This window comes from Tachypleus tridentatus, unplaced genomic scaffold, assembly GCF_004210375.1.
Source record: "Tachypleus tridentatus isolate NWPU-2018 unplaced genomic scaffold, ASM421037v1 Hic_cluster_2, whole genome shotgun sequence".
Taxonomy (NCBI): domain Eukaryota; kingdom Metazoa; phylum Arthropoda; class Merostomata; order Xiphosura; family Limulidae; genus Tachypleus; species Tachypleus tridentatus.
This window is the reverse complement of record NW_027467782.1, coordinates 35,843,844-35,866,047: the sequence shown is the minus strand read 5'-3', so window position 1 is coordinate 35,866,047 and position 22,204 is coordinate 35,843,844. Positions and strand designations below refer to the sequence as shown.

Genomic DNA, 22,204 nt, shown 5'->3' with positions numbered 1-22,204 from the left:
GACTCAATGAAAGCCAGCAGAAGCCAAAAAGACATCATACATATTTGAAATATATCTAACGATTTGTCAATTCTTGGCTCTGGATTGTAACAAAGAAAAAAAGAGAGATATTAAGAAATATATTGCAATTCATGTTTTAAAGTAGTTTTGTGTAGTGAGAACGTTTTTTCCTTTTTTGCATTTGAATTGCAGATTCCATATTAACGAGGTTGAGAAAAAATGTGCTAAAAACCTATCCATGAAGTGATAATAATAAATTTTATAACTATGCATACTGTTATACTGCTTGTGGGACATACAACAGTGGAAATAATTTGGAAATGTGCAGGTGATTCACACTGATGAGTAAAAAGAATGAATAGTTGCATTTAAATGTCCAGCTTGTCACTCTTACAATAAATACAAATAAAAAGTAGATACGTTCTATAATGTACTAATTTTATATTTGTTTTAAACCTATCAGTACATTTTGTTCTTACGATAACATAAGTCCATTAATGTATCTTTGTTAATTGTTACTTCAAACTGTTATACCACATAAATCAGCTAAATTCCCAGGTTGCTGCTTGAACTTTCCAGTTTCATATTGGTATATACAGCCTCTTAAAATGTTTGTGTCTGGACATCTAGCTGGTCGAGACATGATTGAGAGTGATTTTCCTCCTATTTCTTATTCCCTCACATTTTCTGCATGTCTGGGATCTCAGTTTGTCTGGATTATGAAACTCTGTCCAACAGGTCTTGTCTTTGAAAGCTGACACGATGAACAAGATTATGTTGTACTTGTCAGGATACTATGTAACATCACTGGCTGAAATGTGTAGTACTTACTTCACTGAACATGCTATATATTGATACCACTTCCCTATTCACGACTAAAGAAGCTGTCACAAATTTTTGTTAAATGATTTGAATTTGGGTGCATTTGTAAGGACAATCTCCTCAAGCCTTCTAGCGTTTTCGTTTGGTTATTCCATCTAAGCAGTGGGTTTGGGACAACAAAACATCGACTGAGGCCATACGTATTGTACTATTCTAGAGGTAACACCCACACTTATATCAGTGTCATTAGAAAAAATATCTAATATTTTAATTTTATTCATTCTTCACATAATTATTACCTGTACAGCTCAAATAGCGTAGTAAGCAAATTATTTAGAGTTAATTATTAGTTACATATAGCTTAAAAGGGTCCTGATAGTAGAATGATAACTGGGTCACTGCAACACACCACTTAAAACTTTAATTCGTTCAGACGGAAAGTTATGAAGTGACTTCCTAAAAATCAGCTGGTTGGTCTACTGACTGTCAATGTCAATTCTCTTTGATGGATGTTGAGGACGTTATGTCTAGAATTTGAGTTTGCGTATAGAGATCATTATATCCCAATGTTGCTGCATTTTTTTAAATATGACAGTGTAGCATGTCAGCTTGTAAGACTCCATGGTGGGTGAGTCAGTCGGCACCAAATCAAGATTATCTCCCACTCTCTCTACACACACGTAGAAGGCGGCTAGTCATCACCACCCAGCGGCTACTCCTTTACCAAAGAATAGTGGGATTGACCGAGACATTATATCGTCCCCACGGCTGAAAGGGCGAGCATGTTTGGTGCGACCGGGATCCGAACCCGCGACCCTCGGATTACGAGTCGAAGGCCTAAACACGCTTGGCCATCCCGGGCTAATTCTAGTATAAAAATATTTTCATTACGCCTTGAAATTAGTTTTCTTACGGAAATCTGGTGTTACTTCAAAAACTTAAGTGCAGGGTGAAACAGGAATTATCAGTCAATAACAAATGAACATCAGATGACTGCAACATGCTCAATGCTTCGAACACTATGCAATTGTTGCGTTTTTAGGGTTTGTTTGTTTGTTTTGGAATTTCGCACAAAGCTACTGGAGGGCTATCTGTGCTAGCCGTCCCTAATTTAGCAGTGTAAGACTAGAGGGAAGGCAGCTAGTCATCACCACCCACCGCCAACTCTTGGGCTACTCTTTTACCAACGAATAGTGGGATTGACCGTCACATTATACACCCCACGGCTGAGAGGGCGAGCATATTTAGCGCGACGCGGGCGCGAACCCGCGAATTACGAGTCGCACGCCTTACGCGCTTGGCCATGGCGTTTTCAGGGAGCTAATCCCTATACTATGTATTAAGTGAAGGAGTAACAAAATCAGTAGGCATGATATTAAATTTTATTCCACGTTTTTAAAGACTACACTGACTTTCAGTCAGTGGGAAAATGTCTCAAAACAAGTGATAAAAACAAATGTAAAATAACGTAGGGATGGCAGTAACAAAAGTAACACAAAAAATAATGTAGAAATGATACAGCTATACATAATTTATCTCTGCTCTGCCGTATCAGAACGCTATGTCTGCGGACTTTCAACACGAAAAACCGGGTTTTGATATCTATGGAGAGCAGAGTACAGACATCTTTGTGCTTAACTTTAAACAAACACATAAAGATTGTACTTAGATGACACTATACAATGCATACTTTAATATTACTGCAGTTATATATTCCTAATTGTTGATATACAGTTTGTTTATCATAATATCTTGATCACGTCCGATCAATTCGACCGACCTAGTAGCGATTTTGTACTCGTGCACTTTTACAGGGTAATATTAAACTAATATTGAAAGCTATGTAGGGATGCCTGTGTGTAGCTCTATCAACTTTGTATTGCTGTTTGGATTCTTCTTGGCACTGTTTTCCCTACATCATTTCACATTTAAAAATATTTTTACAACTCGAATTCGTTTAAAGTTGAAGTTTACTTCGATGATCAAACTAATAACAAGGATTGGAAGATCATAATTTAAAACAAGTTCAAACGGCCAAATAAACTAAAGACACTCTCTGGCTAGCTGTTCCTAATTTAGAGGTGATGGACAAAAGTGAAGGCGGCCAGTCAATACCAAACACAGCCAGTTCTTGACCCACTTTTTACAAACGAATAGTAGGATTGACTGTAACATTATATCGCCCTCACCGCTGAAAGGTGGAACATATTCGGTGACGTATTTTGATCCAGAGACACGAAGATTGTCTTCACTTTAAGAAACCTACTCGTTTTTTGAAACAAAGAGAGTATCCATCTGAAATTGGGGTTTGATGGTTAGGGCTCTTTACTTGCAATCAGTAGAGCAGCCATGTTTAACATTTGAAAGGGGATAAGAAAAGGTAAAGGAGGTCAATAAATTGAAAAGTTGAGACTGATCTAAATGTTTAATAAAATGGTCATTAAAATAAATCGAATGAATTTATTTTTATTAAATTATACAAAACGAGTTTATTATACATAAAAGTTGAAAAATAATATGTCATCAATATTCCTACACTTTTCAGAGGACTGCCTCTCTTCCGACTATGCTTCTGCTAGCAATCCACAGGTCACGGGTTAGAATCCCTATCCCCAAACATGTTCGTCCCTTTAGGTTTACTCTCAGGGTCATGGGCTCGAATCTCCGTTACACCAAACACGCTCGACCCTTCAGTCATGAGAGCGTTATAATGTGATGATCAATTCCACTGGTAAAAGAGTAGCCCAAGAGTATGCGTAAGGTGGTGAAGACTAGCTGCCTTCCCTCTAATCTTATACTGCTAAATTAGGAATGGCTAACGCAAATAGCCCTGGTGTAGCTTTGCGCGAAATTCAGGAACAAATAATTATAGCGTGAACGAAACGGTACCATGCAGTCCTATACCACACATCAGGGTGAACTACTCAAGTATAAAAAATCCCTGTCTAATACAAAATACCCGAGTAGCCTTTTCCAAATCTGAGTGGGAATAAGGTAAATTGAAAAAGAAAAGTGACTATCTGAAATACTTAGTTGTCGTTAAAGATGTTTTTTTTTTAAATAAAGACTTTACAAACTGTCAGCGAAACCACACCATTAGACACTTTTGTCTCCAACGTATAACGTTTTGTATCAAACTCATAAGAGTAGTACGTTTAACTCTATTTTTGTTTAATTTTTTTTTCCATTTTCTGAGTAACAAACTTATTTGTTTGTATGAAGTTTGAAGATAAACACAAAGCTATACAAAGGGCTTTCTGTGCTCTGATCACCCCTGGTATCGAAACCCAGTTTCTAGCGTTGTATTTTCTTCGATAATATTTCAGATTTTAATACATAAAGATATGCACTAAAATTTAGTGAGAAAAATACGCCTCCTTCAAAAAAAAAAAAAAAAAAACTGTTTGTTTGTTGCCAAGCGTAAAACTGTGCAGTGGACTATCTGTGCTCCGTCCATCATAGGTACGGAAAACTTATTTCTTTCAGGATCGCAAGACGACAGGCTTTCTGCTGTACCACTAGGGATGAGGAGAGAGGGTTTGTTTTGAATTTCGCGCAAAGCTACACGAGAGCTATCTGTGTGGGAGGGAGGGTATTTCTAGTTTTATTGTAAAAAAAAACGATTTTTCAAATAACATCTTCATAGAGTTCTTTTGTTATGAATTTGTGAATGAGGGCTATCTACGCTAGATTGATCATCACGTTATAACGTCCTCACAGCTGAAAGGGCGAGAATGTTTGGTGTGGTGGGGATTCAAACTCGCGACCCTCAGATTTCAAGTTGAGTGCATAACCACCTGGCCCCTTTTCAAGTACGTTCGTAACTGTAAACTTATCAAACATACGAATTGAGATAGTTTATAGTTTTTTTTTCGCAAATCTACACTAAGGGTTAATTTTAACCTGATAGTCAACAACAATAACCGTCCACTTTTGGTATATTCTTCGCTGTCCGCAACCGATGGGAGCCATAAATCTTCGTATTTACAGCCTCATATGCTAACTATTAGGCCACTCTAGGCCAGAGTCAGAATAATATATTTACAGTGACTAATTTTATTGGTGAATACCCTTTTGGATATTTTACAGGATTGAAAATAGTTCTGTTTATTGTTTTACATCACCTTGATGTTTAAATGATAGTTCGTCTGTTTATTTAAAATAAAAACAAACCAAAAATAAAATTCCAAAGCACTTTAGATGTAGAAGTACTACATATTTTTATTTTATTTTTTGAAACGTTTTGGGAGAAGAAATCGATCACAAATAAATAATGCACAATCCAGTTTCTAGTTTTAAAACTTTAGACTTCAGTGAAATAAGAGGCAATTTAATAATGGGGAGGGGCAAGATTTATTTAACCTAACGAAGCGACGAAATGTGCGCCTGAAGCGCACCTGTTACTGCTTGGATCCAGAGCTCGCCTTAGAGCCTTGGGAGTTATTTATTAAATATTATGCATTCTCCTGCCTTCCTAATCTTAATACATTTTTGCAAGGAAAGATTGAACCTCGGAGGTGCCTACTTCCATGTACCCCGCCACTAAACTTGATTTCGAAAAATGTTTATAGCTATGTTCATTTCTTTACTAAATCTTAATGGACATTTCATGAATTCATTTTGAACTTTCTAATTCTGCAGTTTTAAAATTTCGTGCATCAACGATTAAGTTTCGGCAATACGTAAATTATCATCTACACTGAGAACTGAGTAATTGCTACGGAAAATATTTCTGGTATTGTCGACAGTCGCTATTATTTGAGGAATTTCGCTCATTTGCTTTTCAATATCTTAGCAATTGAAACACGTAATTTGTCACCACGTTTACAAATTCTTCAACCATTTTTCAGCAAAAGGCGAAGAAATTCGTGTGCTTGGACGCACGAGATATCTGGCAAGGCTATAGTTTTCATTTTCTCAATGGCGAACGCACGAATGTGAGTACATGCTTGTATAATCAAAGTTTCCCGATAAAGTTAAATGGTGTCACGTTGTTCGACATGGTTAAAGATACGCTGATCAAAAACTGTGATTGCTGAAAATAAAACAATAAAGAAATATTTTTAAAATACGAGAATTATCCAGATTAATTCAGAATGTTGCCATTCTGGCATTTACCACGTTCATGATGTTTACAATAAAGTTCGAAGGGCAAGAAGCCCTTTCCGAAAGTCCTCCAATCCACGGGCGGTAGCAATGCTATCAGGTCTATACGGTTGTCGCGTGGGTGAGTCGGAGTGTCGAATGTACCGTTCTGTAGAAGAGTGAGCAATAGAAGTGCTTATACGTCTTCCAGACAACACAGTTAGTCGGATAAGATTACGTTCATATTAAAGAAAATTGTGAATTTTTAACATTTGTATTAGACTCTGGATTTGTCAAAAAAAAAAGGGGGGGCAGAAGAAAGTATGGAGATTCAACAATGTTTCTCGCGATGTACCTGAGCACGTGTGCCACGTTTGGTCTCGCATACTTTAAAGAGGTTTTTTTTTGTTTTTTGAATTTCGCGCAAAGCTACAAGAGGGCTATCTGCGCTAGCTGTCCCTAATTTAGCAATGTAAGACAAAAGGGAAGGCAGCTAGTTAACCTCATCCACCGCCAACGCTTGGGCTACTATTTTACCAACGAATAGTGGGATTGACCGTCACTTTAGAACGCCCCATGACTGAAAAGGTGAGCATGTTTTGTGTGACGGGAATTTGAACCCACAACCCTCAGATTACGAGTCGACTGGCTTAATCAGCTGGCCATGCCGAGCCTAGAGGTTTTGTTTTGAATTTCGCGCAAAACTACACTAGAACTATCTGCACTAGTCGTCCCTAATTTAGCAGTGTAAGACTACAGAAAAGGCAGCTTGTCATCACCACCCACCCATACATGACGAGGATCTAGGTGTAGGTTACAGAGTTGTACCTGGCGTCGTTTTTGTGGTCCTTGTTCTTCTAAGAATCCAACGGCACAACGCTTACAACAATATTCACAGTCCTTTTTAAAAGTTAATCTGAGGGTCGCGGGTTCGAAACCGCGTCACGCCAAACATGTTCGTTTTTTTTAGCCGTGGGGACGTTATAATATGACGGTTAATCCTACTATTCTATGGCAAAATAGTAGTCCAAGTAGCTTTGGGCAAAATTCAAAAAATAAACAATCTTGCTGATCAGCAGTTCAAATAATCATTTAATTAAAAAATCATAAGTGAAAGTTGGTGGCATTCTGGGCTTACAAGAGATGGTATACAGTAAAATGTCTCCAGAATGCTATGTTGAAACCAACCGATTATTACATCGTCGGTATATTTTGTTAGTTGAAAATTTATTACAAATCTTTCTCAGCTATAAAGCCAAATTTAGTAGTGATATGTTTGTCTGATGTCTCACGTTAATCGTTCGATCTCTTTGTCTTGTAATAAAATCTTGGCAGTGTGTGTTTGTGTTTTTCGTATAGCAAAGCTATCTGCTCTGTCCATCGAGGGGAATCGAACCCTTCTTTTTAACGTTGTAAATCTGTAGACTTACTGCTGTCCCAGCGAGTGATGAATCTCAGCAAACCAGTCGAAATTCTCAATACACAGCTTGGTCAAACTGAAGTTATTAAAGTTCTAGAGAAAGTTAATGTTGGATTCAACTGTTAATGACGACCAGTGATTTTGGTAGAAAAGAAAAGGTAGTTCAAGATATATAAAAAAAAACCTTATAAGTAAATGTTAGCTGATTAAACCTTCAGCTCAATTTGTAGAGTATACTTGTCTGATGTGCGAGACGACAAGGATTTGATATTGAAATATTTTGACAGGACTTTACATGAGAAATTAATGTATATGGAAATATGTATGTGCAGAGTCTGACCGACCTTTATTCACACGCAAAACAGGTGTTCTGTTTTGTCAAACTACTTTAGTTATATTTCTCTTGATGTGTATGTCGTAATAAATATTATTAAAAATTTAATGGTCTGCAAACATTAAAATCTAGTTAATTTTCTCATATGCTTCAATGATGCTCCTTTAATATATTTGAACTATGAACAGCCACTTAGATCAGATGAAGTACACATCCAACCAAAATGCAGTGTTAGACTGTCAGCTGTTTTTCCATCTCAATTTTAGAGATCCGATAACGACACATTTTCGACAAACAAGTGAAGAGAGTGCCTTCGTATAAGACAGCTTTAAGAGCTGGAAAAAGTGTACAGGTGATTCATATAAGAATAACTTAAAACTTAACCACAATAAATCAGAGTGACACGTTGACTGTAAAGGCAGATATGCTGCATACAAAAAGTAAAACGGCGAAAAATACAGTATCACATCTAATACATAAACAGCATAAAGAAACGATGAGTACAAATCGTTAATACATCAAAACTGTAGCGGATACGGTCAGACTAACAGTGGTCCGAAACACTGCACAAAGGAGACATTGAGAGACAAATTATGAGGTTAATGAAGTCAATCTCATAACAGTATCGGATCTATTGCAAAAAAAATATTCAGAAATGCTGCGATCCAAGCTGGCAGAAGAACAAGCTAATGCGAAGTATAATCATCACACATTACAAAATGCGTTACTTGAAATTATATCAGATATCATTTTAGATGAAACAAGGAAAAGTAGCAAATGCAAACCTATTCTCCATTTTGGTAGATGAATTCAAAGATTTGTCTAGAAGGGAGCAATTGTTAGTTGTTATAAGATATTTCTTCGAATGAGTAATCCATTAAGGATTTACTGGTTTCATGACAGCAGAAAGTTCAAATGCACATGTCCAGGCGGAGCTAGTATAAAGTGTAATTGATATACGAAATTTGACAACTCGGTGCATGTTGATGTCAGTGCAATGAGTGACAAGTGTAGTTGTGTTTAGTAAAGAATAAAAGAGATCATGCTATAGGCTTTATATGTACATTGACTTGCCCATAAGCTGAACTTGGTCATTGTGAATGTTGTCAAATCAGTCATTTTTGCAAATGATTTTTACTCAACATTGGAAACGAGCTATGTCTTTCTCAGTAGTTCATACGCACATGACAAGTGAATCAAATACCAAAAATACGTGTCCGGTTGACAAATGAGATGAGCCTAAAATTTTACTTTAACACTCCTTGGATAGCCAGATCAGAGCGACTAATGAATAGAGAGTCATCTGTACAAAGAGGGTTTGTGATAATCCTGTTGGTGGTGGGTTTTTGCATGTTACGGTAAAGCTCTATCACATGTAAAGATAGGTGGAAACATCAAGGCTAGTGGAGAACAAAAACTGTGCACATAGAGCTCAATGCAAGTTGAGAAAAGCTATTATGTGAAAGAGATAAGTATCCATTAAAAATGCATTTTCAGTGTAGGAAACTTTTAATTTTCAGTATATTTGTAATGAGCTTAGTTATTATTTATATTTTACATATAAAATATTTGCAGTATTCATTATATTATTTTACAAGAACATAAGAAGACAAACAAACATGGTAATAAAGTCCACTCAAGCATATAAAGCATTAAATTAAAATCTAAAGCATCACTTTTCTCTTTTGTATTTATATAACCAGATTTTGCAACAAGTTAATAGTACTTGCAACGGTATCAGACCAAATTATTCCAAAAGGTAAAATCTGTAAAAAGCAATATTTTCAAGGACTGTTTGCATATAATAAGCTTAAAATAAAACTTTATTACTTTTAATGTTGAAGTTTTTACATTTTGTATATATATACATTTCATACTTTTGCTGTTAATATATGTTTTAATATTTTCCAAGTTTATTCTTTTAGTTCAGTTTATTGGAGAAGAATGTTAAGAATGAGTTTCTGTTTTAATATTTTTTTAGAAAAGCACAGATATTAGTGGTTTCATCTAAATTGACAGTTAGATTTTTCTCAAAATAATTTTGAAATTTTAATTTTCTTATAGTGAAAAGAAAGTCTTCCTTAAGGGATTAAGAAGGTATGGTCTTGGAAATTTGGTGATGTTTGAGAAAGTTGTAAAAACTGGGAATTAAACAGAGATTAAGTAAGTTTGTGTGCATTATGTTGTAAAGCAAAGCTGTATTTAAAATGTTTGTCTCAAAATATTAAAAAATTGCTTTTATGAAAATGTAGGTTTCTCTGTAATTTACGCATGTATCCTCATAAACATGCCAAATGCAAATGGTTCAAATTAGACCTTATACAAATGAACACACCTTTTTCATGAGAGTAGTACTGATGTCAATGAAATAATACATATTATAACATTGTGTTTATACTTGTGTAATGCTTTAAACATTTAAATTGAAATAATAGTATGTGCTGTTTTAATGACTATCTTTCTATTGAAACATGGAAGAATGTTCAAAAAATATTACAAAACTTACCTCCTCTGCGACTTGCAACGGTTCCATGACTGCTAGGGTTTCTTTGCTTGTCTAAACATTGGTCTGATTTTTTATCACTTGCTCTAGTCCTTTGTATTCCACTCAATTGCTCTTAGCAATATCGCTCTTGTGACACTTTCCAACTTTGTCAGTGTGTCTTCTGTCTTTGTACTGTATCTAAGTGTCTTGTTAAGATAATGTTATAACTTTTCTCTACAAAGAGCTGCTGTTGGGTTTCCTAGTATTATGATCATTCAGAGATACTTTGAATGTTATGTGTTTTCTAGTTTATTTTCATAATTTTTTTTCCTATTGACAAGCTAACTTGTGAATTCTAGGATTATTATATTTGGCATAGAGCCAAATCAGGTCTCTTCCATCCCATATCTGGTGTTGTACAATAATCAGAGTGGGAGGAGTCATTCTCAGTTGAGGCTGTTAGATATCTTACTTGTAGTGAAATGGAAACATATATCAGACAAATGTTTTGGGTATTTTCCTGGTTGCTTTTGCTGTATTTTACTTGATGGCTGAAAGATATGGGAGCAAATATTTAATTCACTCCATTCACAGATTTTGTAACTCATGCTGGAAAGTTTACTTCTCAGTTATGCCAAGGAGCAGTTATGCTTTACCTGACATGTCACAACTTCATGATTTAACCTACCCCCTGCCAGGTGTAAGTATTTTCCAACTCTCAAATAATACATCTACTCCTTGAATTTCAGAGTTTAAAGTGGAGTGTGTGATAAATCTGTTTAAATTGATATATCCTGATGGGACAGGGCAAGTAACCCTCAAATCATTTATCTTTTTTCTCTTACCTTTATAGGTGCTCTATTCTACACCTCAGTAACCTACTCAGTGGCATGTGGATGCCCAACAAGGTATACTAAAATATAAATTTGCATCCTGCAGCCAATCAAGTCTGTAATGCTCACTGTTGAGATGGGATGTTCCAAAAGACCACTAGAGGTTGTTCTCATGGTATCTTATTTGTTAAACAAAACCCAATTCAAACCATACCTGCTCATGGACTGTCATGAGCAAACTAGTGTTGGAATAACTGCCCATTTTTCTGGTTTTAGTTTAATAAACCAGGACTGGAAGCCTTTTAAAAGTAAGGTTGCATGCTAAATTATTGCATTGTCTTAAGGTGTTTTGTTCCTCCAACCTCCCCAGTGCGTTTTTACTCCCCTTTTATTTAGTAGGGTATGGGAGTTCTTGTCATTTGCTAGTTTTTAGTTGCTGGGGTCATGGATCAGAGACTTCCTCCTGAGTGTAACCAGTTTTACTCAGTGGAAAGTAGAGCAGTGGTGTTCTGTTGGTGTGAATGGTGTAGATCCGTCTAATGCAGAGTGGATGAGAAATACCTGATACTGTCTGGTTTTGGACTGTAGATAACCCACCATGTATGGTTTTTATCACTTCAGTCATACTGCACCATCTTGCACGTCCATTTCCATTACTTGGGTTTTGGACTGTGCATAATTTTCCCTGAACTTAGAGAAGCATATCTTTATTTTGAGTAGAGAATATCCTTGTACATAAGGGATACAGTCTGTCATGGGTGTGCCCCTACATGTTTCCATTGTAGAGGGTGTCACAGTTCATGAGTTCCCTTTGGGTACATTCCAAAGAGGATGCTTGTTTAGATAACTTTACACCTCTCCTTCCACCTTTTCATTGTTTATTGTTATTATATGAGTAAGGATAAGATATTATATAATCAGTTAACATTTTCCAACACTGTAAATATATTTCTAATAGATATTCTCTGTGCTTCCATCCTCCCTTCTTTCTGTGCACCTCTAATTGCCTAGTCTCAGTGCATAGAGAAGGAAAAGATATTATCTCAGTAGAGGTAAGTACCTATCAGAAATGTATTTTTGGTGTTGGAACATGCCAATTTCACTCGTACTGTAAATAATTTTATAGAAATGTTTATTTTCAAGTTATCATTTTATGTCTGATTTCAAATGTAAGAATATTTTAAAACCCAGCACATACATGTAAGAAAAATTTCTTTTCAAGAGAATATTCTATACTAGGAAATAACTTGCTAAATAAAAGTACAAATGTTGCTATTTGATTATATAAATTTTTCCCAAATGTTTAAAAATGTTATGTGTATAGTCTATTATTGCATCACATTATCATTTATTAAAACTGTGATATTTCATTTCTTATGTAGTTGTATTTCAGTTTGAATTCTAGAAATGTAAATTAATTGTAACCAGTGCATAACAATATCTGAAATTAATAGAACCTTGATATAGTAAATTAACTGTCTAGTAAATAACAAAACTGGGAGGCCTGTACAAAGTTGGCGTGTTAGCTTTGAGTAGTTTAAAAAGAGTCAGTTTGTATTTGCTTGCTATGATTATGTTTTGTAAATTTTTCTTGATCATTTTCTCAGATTTATTGACTTAGTGTCTTATGTTTTCAGGCTTGTAATATTATCAGCATTTTAACCAACATAGCTGTCTGTTTCAAAAGTGTTTGACTTAGAAGGTCAGTGGCTTCATCATTGTACAAAAGGAAAAACATCTGAGTAAAATAAAAAAATCGTATAGTAATATCTCGACCAGACTACGTCTACTATAACCATTGCTGGTGAGGTCCTTTTCCAAGTAATATGATTCTTCAAGCTGGCTAACACACTAGTGTTTTAAATACTGTTTTATTAACAAACTACTTTACAAGAACTGTTACAGTGTGAACTTTATTAGGTTAGGGAAGTGTAACTTTTCATCAGTTTTATTTTTCACAAAACTCCAGAATTGATGGAAATTAGATCCTATGTTCAGAAATGGAAAATGCGAGCTGTGAGGGAAAAAATAAAATGAATGATCAATCACAAATTGAAGGAAAACAAGCTCCAATAGAATCCTGGGGAGATATTGTGAAAAAGAATGTTCATATTTTCTTCCGTAACGATGATTACTCCAAGATCATAGCAGAAGTAAGTTCCTTGAGTATTGAAGCAATACAGTATGGTTACAAAGAAAATCTTGCATTTAAAGTGATTATATTTTAGAAATCATGTTTCACCAGAAGCAAGTTAAAAGTTGTAAGTTCAATCACATAGACCTGAAAGCCTTTATGAGTTTCAATTCAAATTCTTAACAAATGTGACAAAAAATTTCTGAACATCTTTGGCGGGAGAAATTTCTGGAGATTGAAGACTGTTTTATATCTTTCTTATCTCACTTGTTATCTGAATTTTTTCTTTCAATGATAGAACTTGTAAGAATCTCATGATAGTTCCTTTGTCAAAGTTTTGGTTCCATGATGGGAGTTTTAAAATTTACCTGTCCTTGATTCATTCATCTTTCATTTTGTTGTTTTGGAATGATTTATAGCTTTTAGCTCTCTCTTTATGGTCTGTCTTTACCTCTCTGTCTTCACACACACAAACTGTTAACTAATCTTCCACATAGCATTGATTGCCTTAATTATGGGGTTGATTAGCAGGTTTTTGCTCAGTATGTGGTTTACACTGAATTTCACCAACACTTAGCTGGAAGAGTTTGTTTATGATTCTAAGTTTCATCTTTTATGTTTTCAGTCTTTTGTTAATCTGTGTCTTTTGTATAGACATTCTATAACTTTGTAGATAACCTCTTTTCCTCTATCTCCTTTGGGTTCTGAATCTTTTCAACAATACCAGTGTCCAGAAAAGTGTTTATATACTTATGGAGTTGGTGTTATCTTCATAAATTTGTCTTTCTGCATAACAAAGAACTCTTACCCTTTTTCACACTGTTGTGTAAATTCCTACACATGCTATAAGTCTAGAATAAAGCTCTCACTTCACTGTGTGTCAGTGAGTATTATGCTGGTATGTGATTTAATTACCATTAGACTATAGCCGTCCACTAATAGGAAGGCAAGATGCACAGTAATCCTCATGAGCTCTGACTCTTGAACACTAACTCGTTTTTTATGATTCGTGTTTTACATGATATTTTTGATTTTCAGAAACAACAAAAAATGTTTAATTGATCGGTTAGAACTTTTATTTAAATTATCTTAAATTTTTCTTTTAACCCTCTTCCTTCAGGTAGGTAAAAGTACACGACCTTTTAGACTTACATTCACAATTTAATTAAACTACTTTATTAACATTATATACAAATAATCTTGGCATGAAAACATAGTCAGTGAATCAAATTTTAATATCTTGTAAATATTAAGTTCTTGTTTATATAACAAAATATTTACAAAAGCCTTAATTTTCCCTGGTATGAAAATTGTGACATTATTCTCCAAGTATTCCCTCTTTTTTAATTATTTGCTACAACTCTTGAGAAGTACAAAGTTGCACATATATTTCTCATTATAATCCAGATATTACTAAGGTAAAGTCTATTTTTTATAGCCTTTAATCTTATTTGCATATGGAGCCACAAGATACAAAACCAGACATAGTTCCCATGCACACCTACTGCATTCTCTCTTTTACAAATTTCCAGTAGCTCTCTCCTGCTGATATTTTATACCGAATTATTATAATCAATGGAAAGCCAAAAAAGTGATGTATTATATTGTTTACTGTACAGAGCATTGTGTGTTTCAAGCTCTTTTCCATCAAGATAGTTCTGCAAACTTTGGAATACATGATAATCGGATGGGACAAGGTCTGGAGAATAAGTAGGATGTGGAAGTTTTTTTTCAGTCTAGCTCTTCAATCTTTGCAGATGTGATCCTTGTTGTATGGGGCCATGTATTATCCTGGTATAACACAACACCTTTATGACTGATTCAGTGTAACATTCAAGTGCTCTAACTGTTGACAACAGAAGTCTGATGTAATCATTACATTGAGTGGCAGCAACTCAAAGTGGATGGATCCCACCAACAATATCCCACCAAATGCTTAACAAGACTTTCCTATGGTGTAGGCCCATTTTGGGCTGCACTTTAACCAATTTACCTGTACTGAGCCATTTTCTGCAGTGCTTAACATTCTTATAAAATAATCATTTTTCATCTCCAGGCACTAACCTTTCCAAAAAAGGTGAGTTACATTCATGAGATTGCAGATAAGTGCAAATGTCCACTCTTGTTCTAAGGTTGGCTTTTGTCAAATCATGGGGGACCCATTTTTTAAGCTTTGACATCTTTCCAAGCTGTTGCAGATGATAGTAAACTGTTGAATGGGTTGAATTAAACTTCCGTGCTAGTTCTTCAACTGTTACAGCACAGTCTTTATCAAGTGCAGCCTGCAGCGAGTTATCATTAAACTCAACAGGACAAACTGAACTTTTGAAACCATCTTCAACATTTTATTTCATTGAGACTCCACCATAAGCATCTTGCATGTTTCTTGTAGTTTCTGCTGTACTATTGCCTTTTTTACACTCGTAAAGCATTATATTACTTTTCTTTCCTTTTTAGTGCTTTTTTGGGGTATTTTTAAATGATGCAGTTTGTATTGATGCTGCTCTTCATCTGTTCTACCTTTAGTAAATTACCTTTTGGACCAGAGGACCACAACAGGTTTTTTTCATTACATATGGCCTTGTTGGTCCCTTCATCTACTGTTCTTTGTTCTTTTGTTACTGTATGGTTTGTCTTCTTTGAGGGTTAGCCATTTCAGGTCCTTGAGATGAGTTGTTTCTGAAGCAACCCCTTGGCTCCAGTTTTGTAGGAGCTTTGTTCTCCAACTCTTTTTTCTGATGAATCGCCTTTTCTATGCCTGTTCAGTTCCTCAGGACTTTCTCAGAGGTTTTGCTAAACTTTTACTTTCCCTCTCACCTGTGTAAAAGTCCTTGAGACAATTCCTCATCCCCACCATGAGGTTGTACTTTCATCCTTTTATTATTCCCACAAAGTTGGAAAATTGTTGGCCAAACATCATCCTATCTTATTTGATTCAGCTTTGGTTTTTCCTGTTTCTGATGGGCAGTTTCTCACTCTACAGATACTCTTCCTTGTGATGGATGACCAGTCCTGGTTTTCAGACATTTCCTCCACATCATGATTTTGCTTCATTTGGTTTATCTTCTGTGGGTGAAATATTTAGTTTTCAGTTCCTCCCTTCTGTGTTGGTTCCATCCTCTCCTTTATTCATTGTCTCATTCCAATTGCCTATATTCACTCATCATCGTGGCTCTAATTTGAATTGTTTACGTTTCTGCATTGTTTTTTTTCATAATGACCTCATTCAAACATTATGTATTATTAAGATCATAGAACACACTAAGTGCCCAGTGTTTGCTCAAAAGAAATATTTGCTGAAAATTCACAGAAAGTGGAGAGAAGTACTAAAAGTATTAAGCTCTTCTGTTGAGGCTTTGTGCATAATTATTCATTGATTTCTATGGGTGCACACACGCACGCACATATATATTATAAATATATATTCCAGGCTATTCAACATTTGACAAAAATATGAAGGACAGCACTAGGTGTGTGTCTGCTGTCTTTAGTCATGGTAATCCGTGGTACTGTCTCTCAGTGTGACATCTAATTGCAGATGTATGTGCCTGTTAACAATGATTCATGTATCCCTCCTGTGTTTTCCCCCATGCAAGTTCCATTTCCCTCAAATTCTTCTAGTGGAGTTGGGGAACTCGACATAGAGTTCCTCATTAAATGGAATACCAATATTCCAATACTAAGTGGACACATCCTTTGCTTGGAAAGTAGGATTGGGGTGTTACCTGATATTGTACTTCAGGTATCTGCTGTTTTATGAAGTAAGTTGATTATAACAAGATGGATGAGTCATGGGTTTACTTTAGAACGTGGGTCTGTATGCTTTTTTTGTTTAATTTTTTGTAATATCTCATGTAGGTATTCCTCTAATATGGAATGACCTGACATATAGGTCTAGCAACTCTAAACACTTATGTCCAGCTATCTTCCTGTGAGATTATACATGCTTGAATAATCTGCCATCTGATCAGCTTGTGACATATTAGCACTCACCAAAAGATTCTTATTCACAATCTTTTCCCCTATAACTTCAGCTGCACAAAGAACATTCTCTGCTTGAAATGGATGTGGTTTCTCACTGAGTGCTGCCTCCCATGATTACTTGCATGGAGAGCTATGGTCTTATGATGATTACATTAAAGACTGGTGCAGTATATGTTGATGCACGTAAGGGGATGGGAACTTTGTTCAAGGCTTCTGGCATTTGCAGGAACATGCATGATAGTACACATGAGGTAATAGCTCTTTGTAGTAAAAAAAACTGTTAGCTTTAGGATCAGCAATCTTTTTGATATCTCATTTTAAAATCACTCTTCCAAAGATTTATTCTGTTTCAATTGAATATCAGGATTTCATGTTTTTTTTTCAATTGAACTGAGTGAGATGTTATAGTATTCACAAAAACTTTGTTGTGATATATTTCAAAAAGTATAGTTGAACTTGATCTCATTGCCTTTATTTGCTGCAGTTTTTCTATTGTTTTGGCTGTTATCACATCATGCTAGTCTAAACAGGTATTTAGGTCATCCCATGTTCCGTGCCTTAGGGTCAACATTGCACATTTTTGATACTTTACTGGTTTAAAGTTCTAAGTCCATCTTCTGTAGCAGTGGGTACTGGGAGTCTTTCTTGGAAAAAAACTTGTTTCTCTGAACCTGCCTATTTTATCTTCATTCTCAAGTAATGGGTAAGATAAAATCAGTTAATTCCACTGTCCAAATCTTATTGCCTCATGCTGACTTGCTCCTTAATGATTTTCATTCTTCTTGCCTGTCCCAAAGAAATCCTGTTCCATTACTTTTGATAAATCTTCTGTAATGGCTAGCTGTTATATACAGAATTTGAAGTCTTATTTTTTTCAAACTTGTCTGCATCTTTATTTTTTCATGTTTCATATACCATTTTCATGATTATGGTTTGTTTTGTTTCAGTTGCAGTCTTCATGTCTTTGTGTTCACTGTTTTTTCTTGCTGTTTTGTGTTTTTCATACATCTTTCTTTGGTACCAAGATGTCATCATCGGATGTAAGCCTGGTATTAATTTGCCTGTCTTTGTTTGAACCTTGTGCATCTTGTTTCCATTCTTCCTCTGAAGATATGTTGTATTTTGTTACTAACTTCAAGATTAAGATGATTTGACATTTTTCAAATTTTTTTCATACTCTTATTTTTTCTTTTAGAAAGGTTCTGTACTGACACCTTAATAGTCTTTCTACCAGAGATTTGGGCTGAGATAGTCACAGCTGTTTTTCTTATATTATGTTACCTAGCCTGACTGACCTCAATTCTTTTTTTGTTTTATGCCTTTTTCTTTTTGTAGTTTTTTTAACTCACCAATAAGGCTGTCTGTTTCTGGTGTGAAAAATGTAATATTTCCAAGGAGATCAACATTAGTTTTTATATTTTGCAATGGCTCATGTTCCACAGGTCTTGCTTTATTCATTCCATTGAATTTGTTTGTGCACCTCATATGTCTTGTTTATCAAGGTGTTTCTGACCACCTTAATTGGATTTCAGGTTATATAACATATTTAACATTTGGCTATCTGTGTAAGGTCTCATGGACTCTGCATCTTGTTCTTTACATCATTTAGTATTTTTATTGTTCTTCAGATGGAATCTCTCTTGGGAGTTTTGTATTTCCTACCTAGTATCCTTTATTAACTTTTTACAGGGTTTCTGAAATTCTGAATAATTTTGACTACATATACAGCACAGAACAAGAAAGGTAGAATAATTAAGTACAGTCTCTTTTTATCCATTAAGAACCTTTATTTATATTCATTCATCCAGTCGAAAGTCTCTTATTTTCTCTAGTGTATGTTTTTTTCGTACGCAACCCCCAGTTATTTCTGTAGCACTTTAAAAATCACCCAGTTTACAAATCAAGAGGTGTGTACAGTTTTGAAATTATTTAATTATATATATAATGAGATAACAAGATTGAAGTATGTCCTTTTATAACATATGTCTGAGTTGTTCCCCCAAGAATATACAACAGCATTATTGATATATCTTCCTCTAACCTATTTTATGTCACTACCATTGTTGGCTTCACAGGTTTAACATAACATTACTCCTAACAAAATCACTCCTTTGATTAAATTAAATGATTTCATGAATGTGTGTTCTTTAGAGCCTGTCTTTTTATTTGCACTAATTTTTGTTCCTCAAATCTACAAATTTTCTTGTTCTGAATTGTACTTCAGCTTCATTTGGTGATATATTTCTTGTAGTCTAATTTATTATGTTCCTGTGTTGTAGCTTTTGGTTTTATACTTTTCAGTTTCTTTTTATGTTTATTTGTTCCCATCTACTTTAACATTGTGAGTATTCTAAATCTAAAAACTTCAAATGTTGGGTCTATTTAATTCAAATTTTACATCTTTATAATTCAAACAACTTTCAAGTAGATACTACTCTCAAAACCCTTCTGTTGAACATCCCCACAAATGAATTGTCATCATAACTACAAGCTTAAGTAAATATTCTGTTTATGTGTGTGTGTGTGTGTACTAAGCATGCAGTGCTTTCTAAAAGCTTGCCAAATTTCATAAAGATACACATATCACATTAAAAGTTAGAGTATGGATACTTTCATATTGGTTATATGGTTAGTCAGAATTACCAAACCTATATCAAGAGAGTTAGTTAAATTGTAATGTCCCACCACAAGTATTTATGTATTATGAATCAGTTTTCATAAAGAAAATCCTTACTCATCTTTAGTTAAGTTACAGCAACAGCAACAAATATTGCATTGTAATAACTTGAGTTTTGCGAAAATTAATTTTTTCCACACTTACATTAAAATGAATATCTTTAAATGATTTTTATAACTAATGTGTAATTCAACTATATTCATCTTTCATAGTTTTGATATAACTTTTTCCCACCAGCCATAATGCAAAATGGCTGGTGCTTTGATCTTATTATCATTACATTTCTCTTTCAATTTATCAAAACTTTTACAACAGTTTCAGTTAAAAGTTCATGTAATCCATGTGTGTTTTAAAGATAAACAGCTTACGATTATATTGTGTATTTCTTTTATATTCTGTAGGTGCTTAAAGCTGCAAAAACTGAGGAACATCATGAAACACCAAAAAAAGACAGTGAACCAGACTTTCGGAGACTGTACAGTTACTTAGTGAATCTGTTGGAGAGTAATATCTCTCCTGACTTACCACCTGCAGAGAGTGAAGTTATAATTATACTTCTTAAAGATCTTGCTCAAGTGGTAAAATATCCTCTTTTACAGGAAGAAAAAGAATTCCTGAGAAGTAAGTTATGTAGTAAATTAGAAAATATAAATGTTGTATAACGAGTTAATGATTTTGTTTTTTCAAATCCTGATTTGCAAAAAATGAAAATGCCTTGTTAAAAGAAATTCTTTTAATCTTGTGCTTGTGGAGTTGGGCAGTTAGATTGAACTGTTAATGTGTAATTTTATGCATGTAATAATTGCAAATATACTTTGGGCATCTTCATAAAATTATGTAAGTTATTAGTAAACATTACAAATATGGTGTACACAGAAAATCCAAACTTAGTTATAGAATATTTTTCTAAAAATTTGTCTGTAATGCTACCAATTCAGAGTGATTCAGGCATTAACTAGTCTTGTGTGCAAACTGAATTTCATGTTAACTGTTTTGAAATGGGTCATGGCTCAAAGGCCATGTCATTGTTTTTGTTGACCAACATTCAAAATTTTATTGAACTACTATTTTATGAATTTATCTCCTTAAGTTTAGTATCAAACTGTACATTATAATTCAGATTTTCATATTAAATATTATTTAATTTCTAAATTAAACAGTAAAGTTCAATTTTTGTGTTTTATGTGGTATGTTGAAAACAGCACTGGTTCAAGTTAGATGTTTGTGATATCAAAATACAAAGTCTGTAGTCTTGTATGAATTAGGAATTCAAATTACCAATATTAAAAGCTACAATATAAAATAAAGACCTTTTATCTTTTCTCTTTGCTGAGAAAACTCTATCTAGTGAATCAAACACGGTGGCCCCACTCCCCTCTTTCCATATTTGGAAATAGTCCCTAAAATACACTTACTTCTATATGTGAATTGAATAATCAATTAAACACTAAAAATATTTTAGTGATTTTCTCAACAGTTTTCAAATGTAATGGCGTCCTCTCTTTTTCTCTAAATTTAATGTGACTATTTTACCAAATACTAATCTACTAAAATGCAGCCAATGTTACTCTGGCCACCAAATGTCGACTTTAAACTACTTTTCCCATGTTATTCCAAACAATGTATTCATATACATACATAAATATTACATATAAGGGGATGGACAGAAAAAAGTGACTCCCTTTGAAAATGTTAATTTGTTGTATTTTTTTAGATAACCATTGGACATTTCCCCCACTGCTTACCCCATTTGCTAGGGACATTTCGGGCACTGCTTACCCCGGTTGCTAGGGACATTTCCCCTAGTGCTTACCCCATTGCTAGGGACATTTTCCCCAGTGCTTACCACCGTAGCTAGGGACATTTACTACACTTCTTACCACCAGTTGCAAGGGACATTTCCTCCACTGTTTACCACAGTTGCGATGGAAAGTTACCCCAATGCTTACCCCCGTTACTATGGACTTTCCCACACTGCTTACCACCCATTGCTAGGGACCTTTACCCCACTTCTTTCCCCCGTTTCTAGGTACATTTCCCCCAGTTCTTACCACCGTTGCTAGGAACATTTCCCTCACTTCTTTCCCCCGTTTCTAGGTACATTTCCCCCAGTTCTTACCACTGTTGCTAGGGACATTTCCCTCACTTCTTACCACCCGATGCAAGGGACAATTCCTACACTGTTTAGGGACATTTCTCCTACTGCTTACCCCCGTTGCTAGGGACATTTTGGACACAGCTTACACCAGTTCATAGGGATTTTTCCCCTACTACTTACCCCATTGATAGGGACATTTACCATCCTAATTTCCCCCCATTGCTAGGGACACTTCCTTCACTGTTTACACCCGTTGAAAGGCACATTCCCCGACTCAATACACTCGGTTACTAGGGACATTTTCCCCACTGCTTACCCCCGTTGCTAGGGAC

The 22,204-nt window shown here is 34.9% G+C and overlaps 1 protein-coding gene and 1 long non-coding RNA gene across 13 annotated transcripts in view; one reads left to right on the top strand and one right to left on the bottom strand.

Annotated features, from left to right (window-relative positions):
• Window positions 1-22,204, top strand: part of LOC143242169 (uncharacterized) — a 79,538-nt gene that overhangs the window by 3,285 nt on the left and 54,049 nt on the right. For 3 of the 6 annotated variants that reach the window (XM_076485495.1, XM_076485498.1, XM_076485497.1), the window contains exons 3-5: window positions 9,726-9,824; window positions 12,949-13,132; window positions 20,176-20,395. In XM_076485495.1, coding sequence (XP_076341610.1) covers window positions 12,980-13,132; window positions 20,176-20,395 — 373 coding nt within the window. In that variant the 5' untranslated portion in view covers window positions 9,726-9,824; window positions 12,949-12,979. Of the gene's footprint in view, window positions 1-9,661; window positions 9,825-10,564; window positions 10,847-12,948; window positions 13,133-20,175; window positions 20,396-22,204 lie in introns of those variants that run through there. The other 3 variants (XR_013022500.1, XR_013022499.1, XM_076485496.1) reach the window with 3 other exon arrangements.
• The window catches only part of LOC143242171 (uncharacterized), a 54,970-nt gene that overhangs the window by 11,725 nt on the left and 21,041 nt on the right, over window positions 1-22,204 (bottom strand). Inside the window, exon 1 of one of the 7 annotated variants that reach the window (XR_013022508.1) lies at window positions 10,168-10,457. The exons of 5 other annotated variants lie outside the window; for them this stretch is intronic. This is a non-coding gene — a long non-coding RNA (uncharacterized LOC143242171). Of the gene's footprint in view, window positions 1-4,725; window positions 6,115-10,167; window positions 10,458-22,204 lie in introns of those variants that run through there. One more of the 7 variants, XR_013022507.1, reaches the window with a different exon arrangement.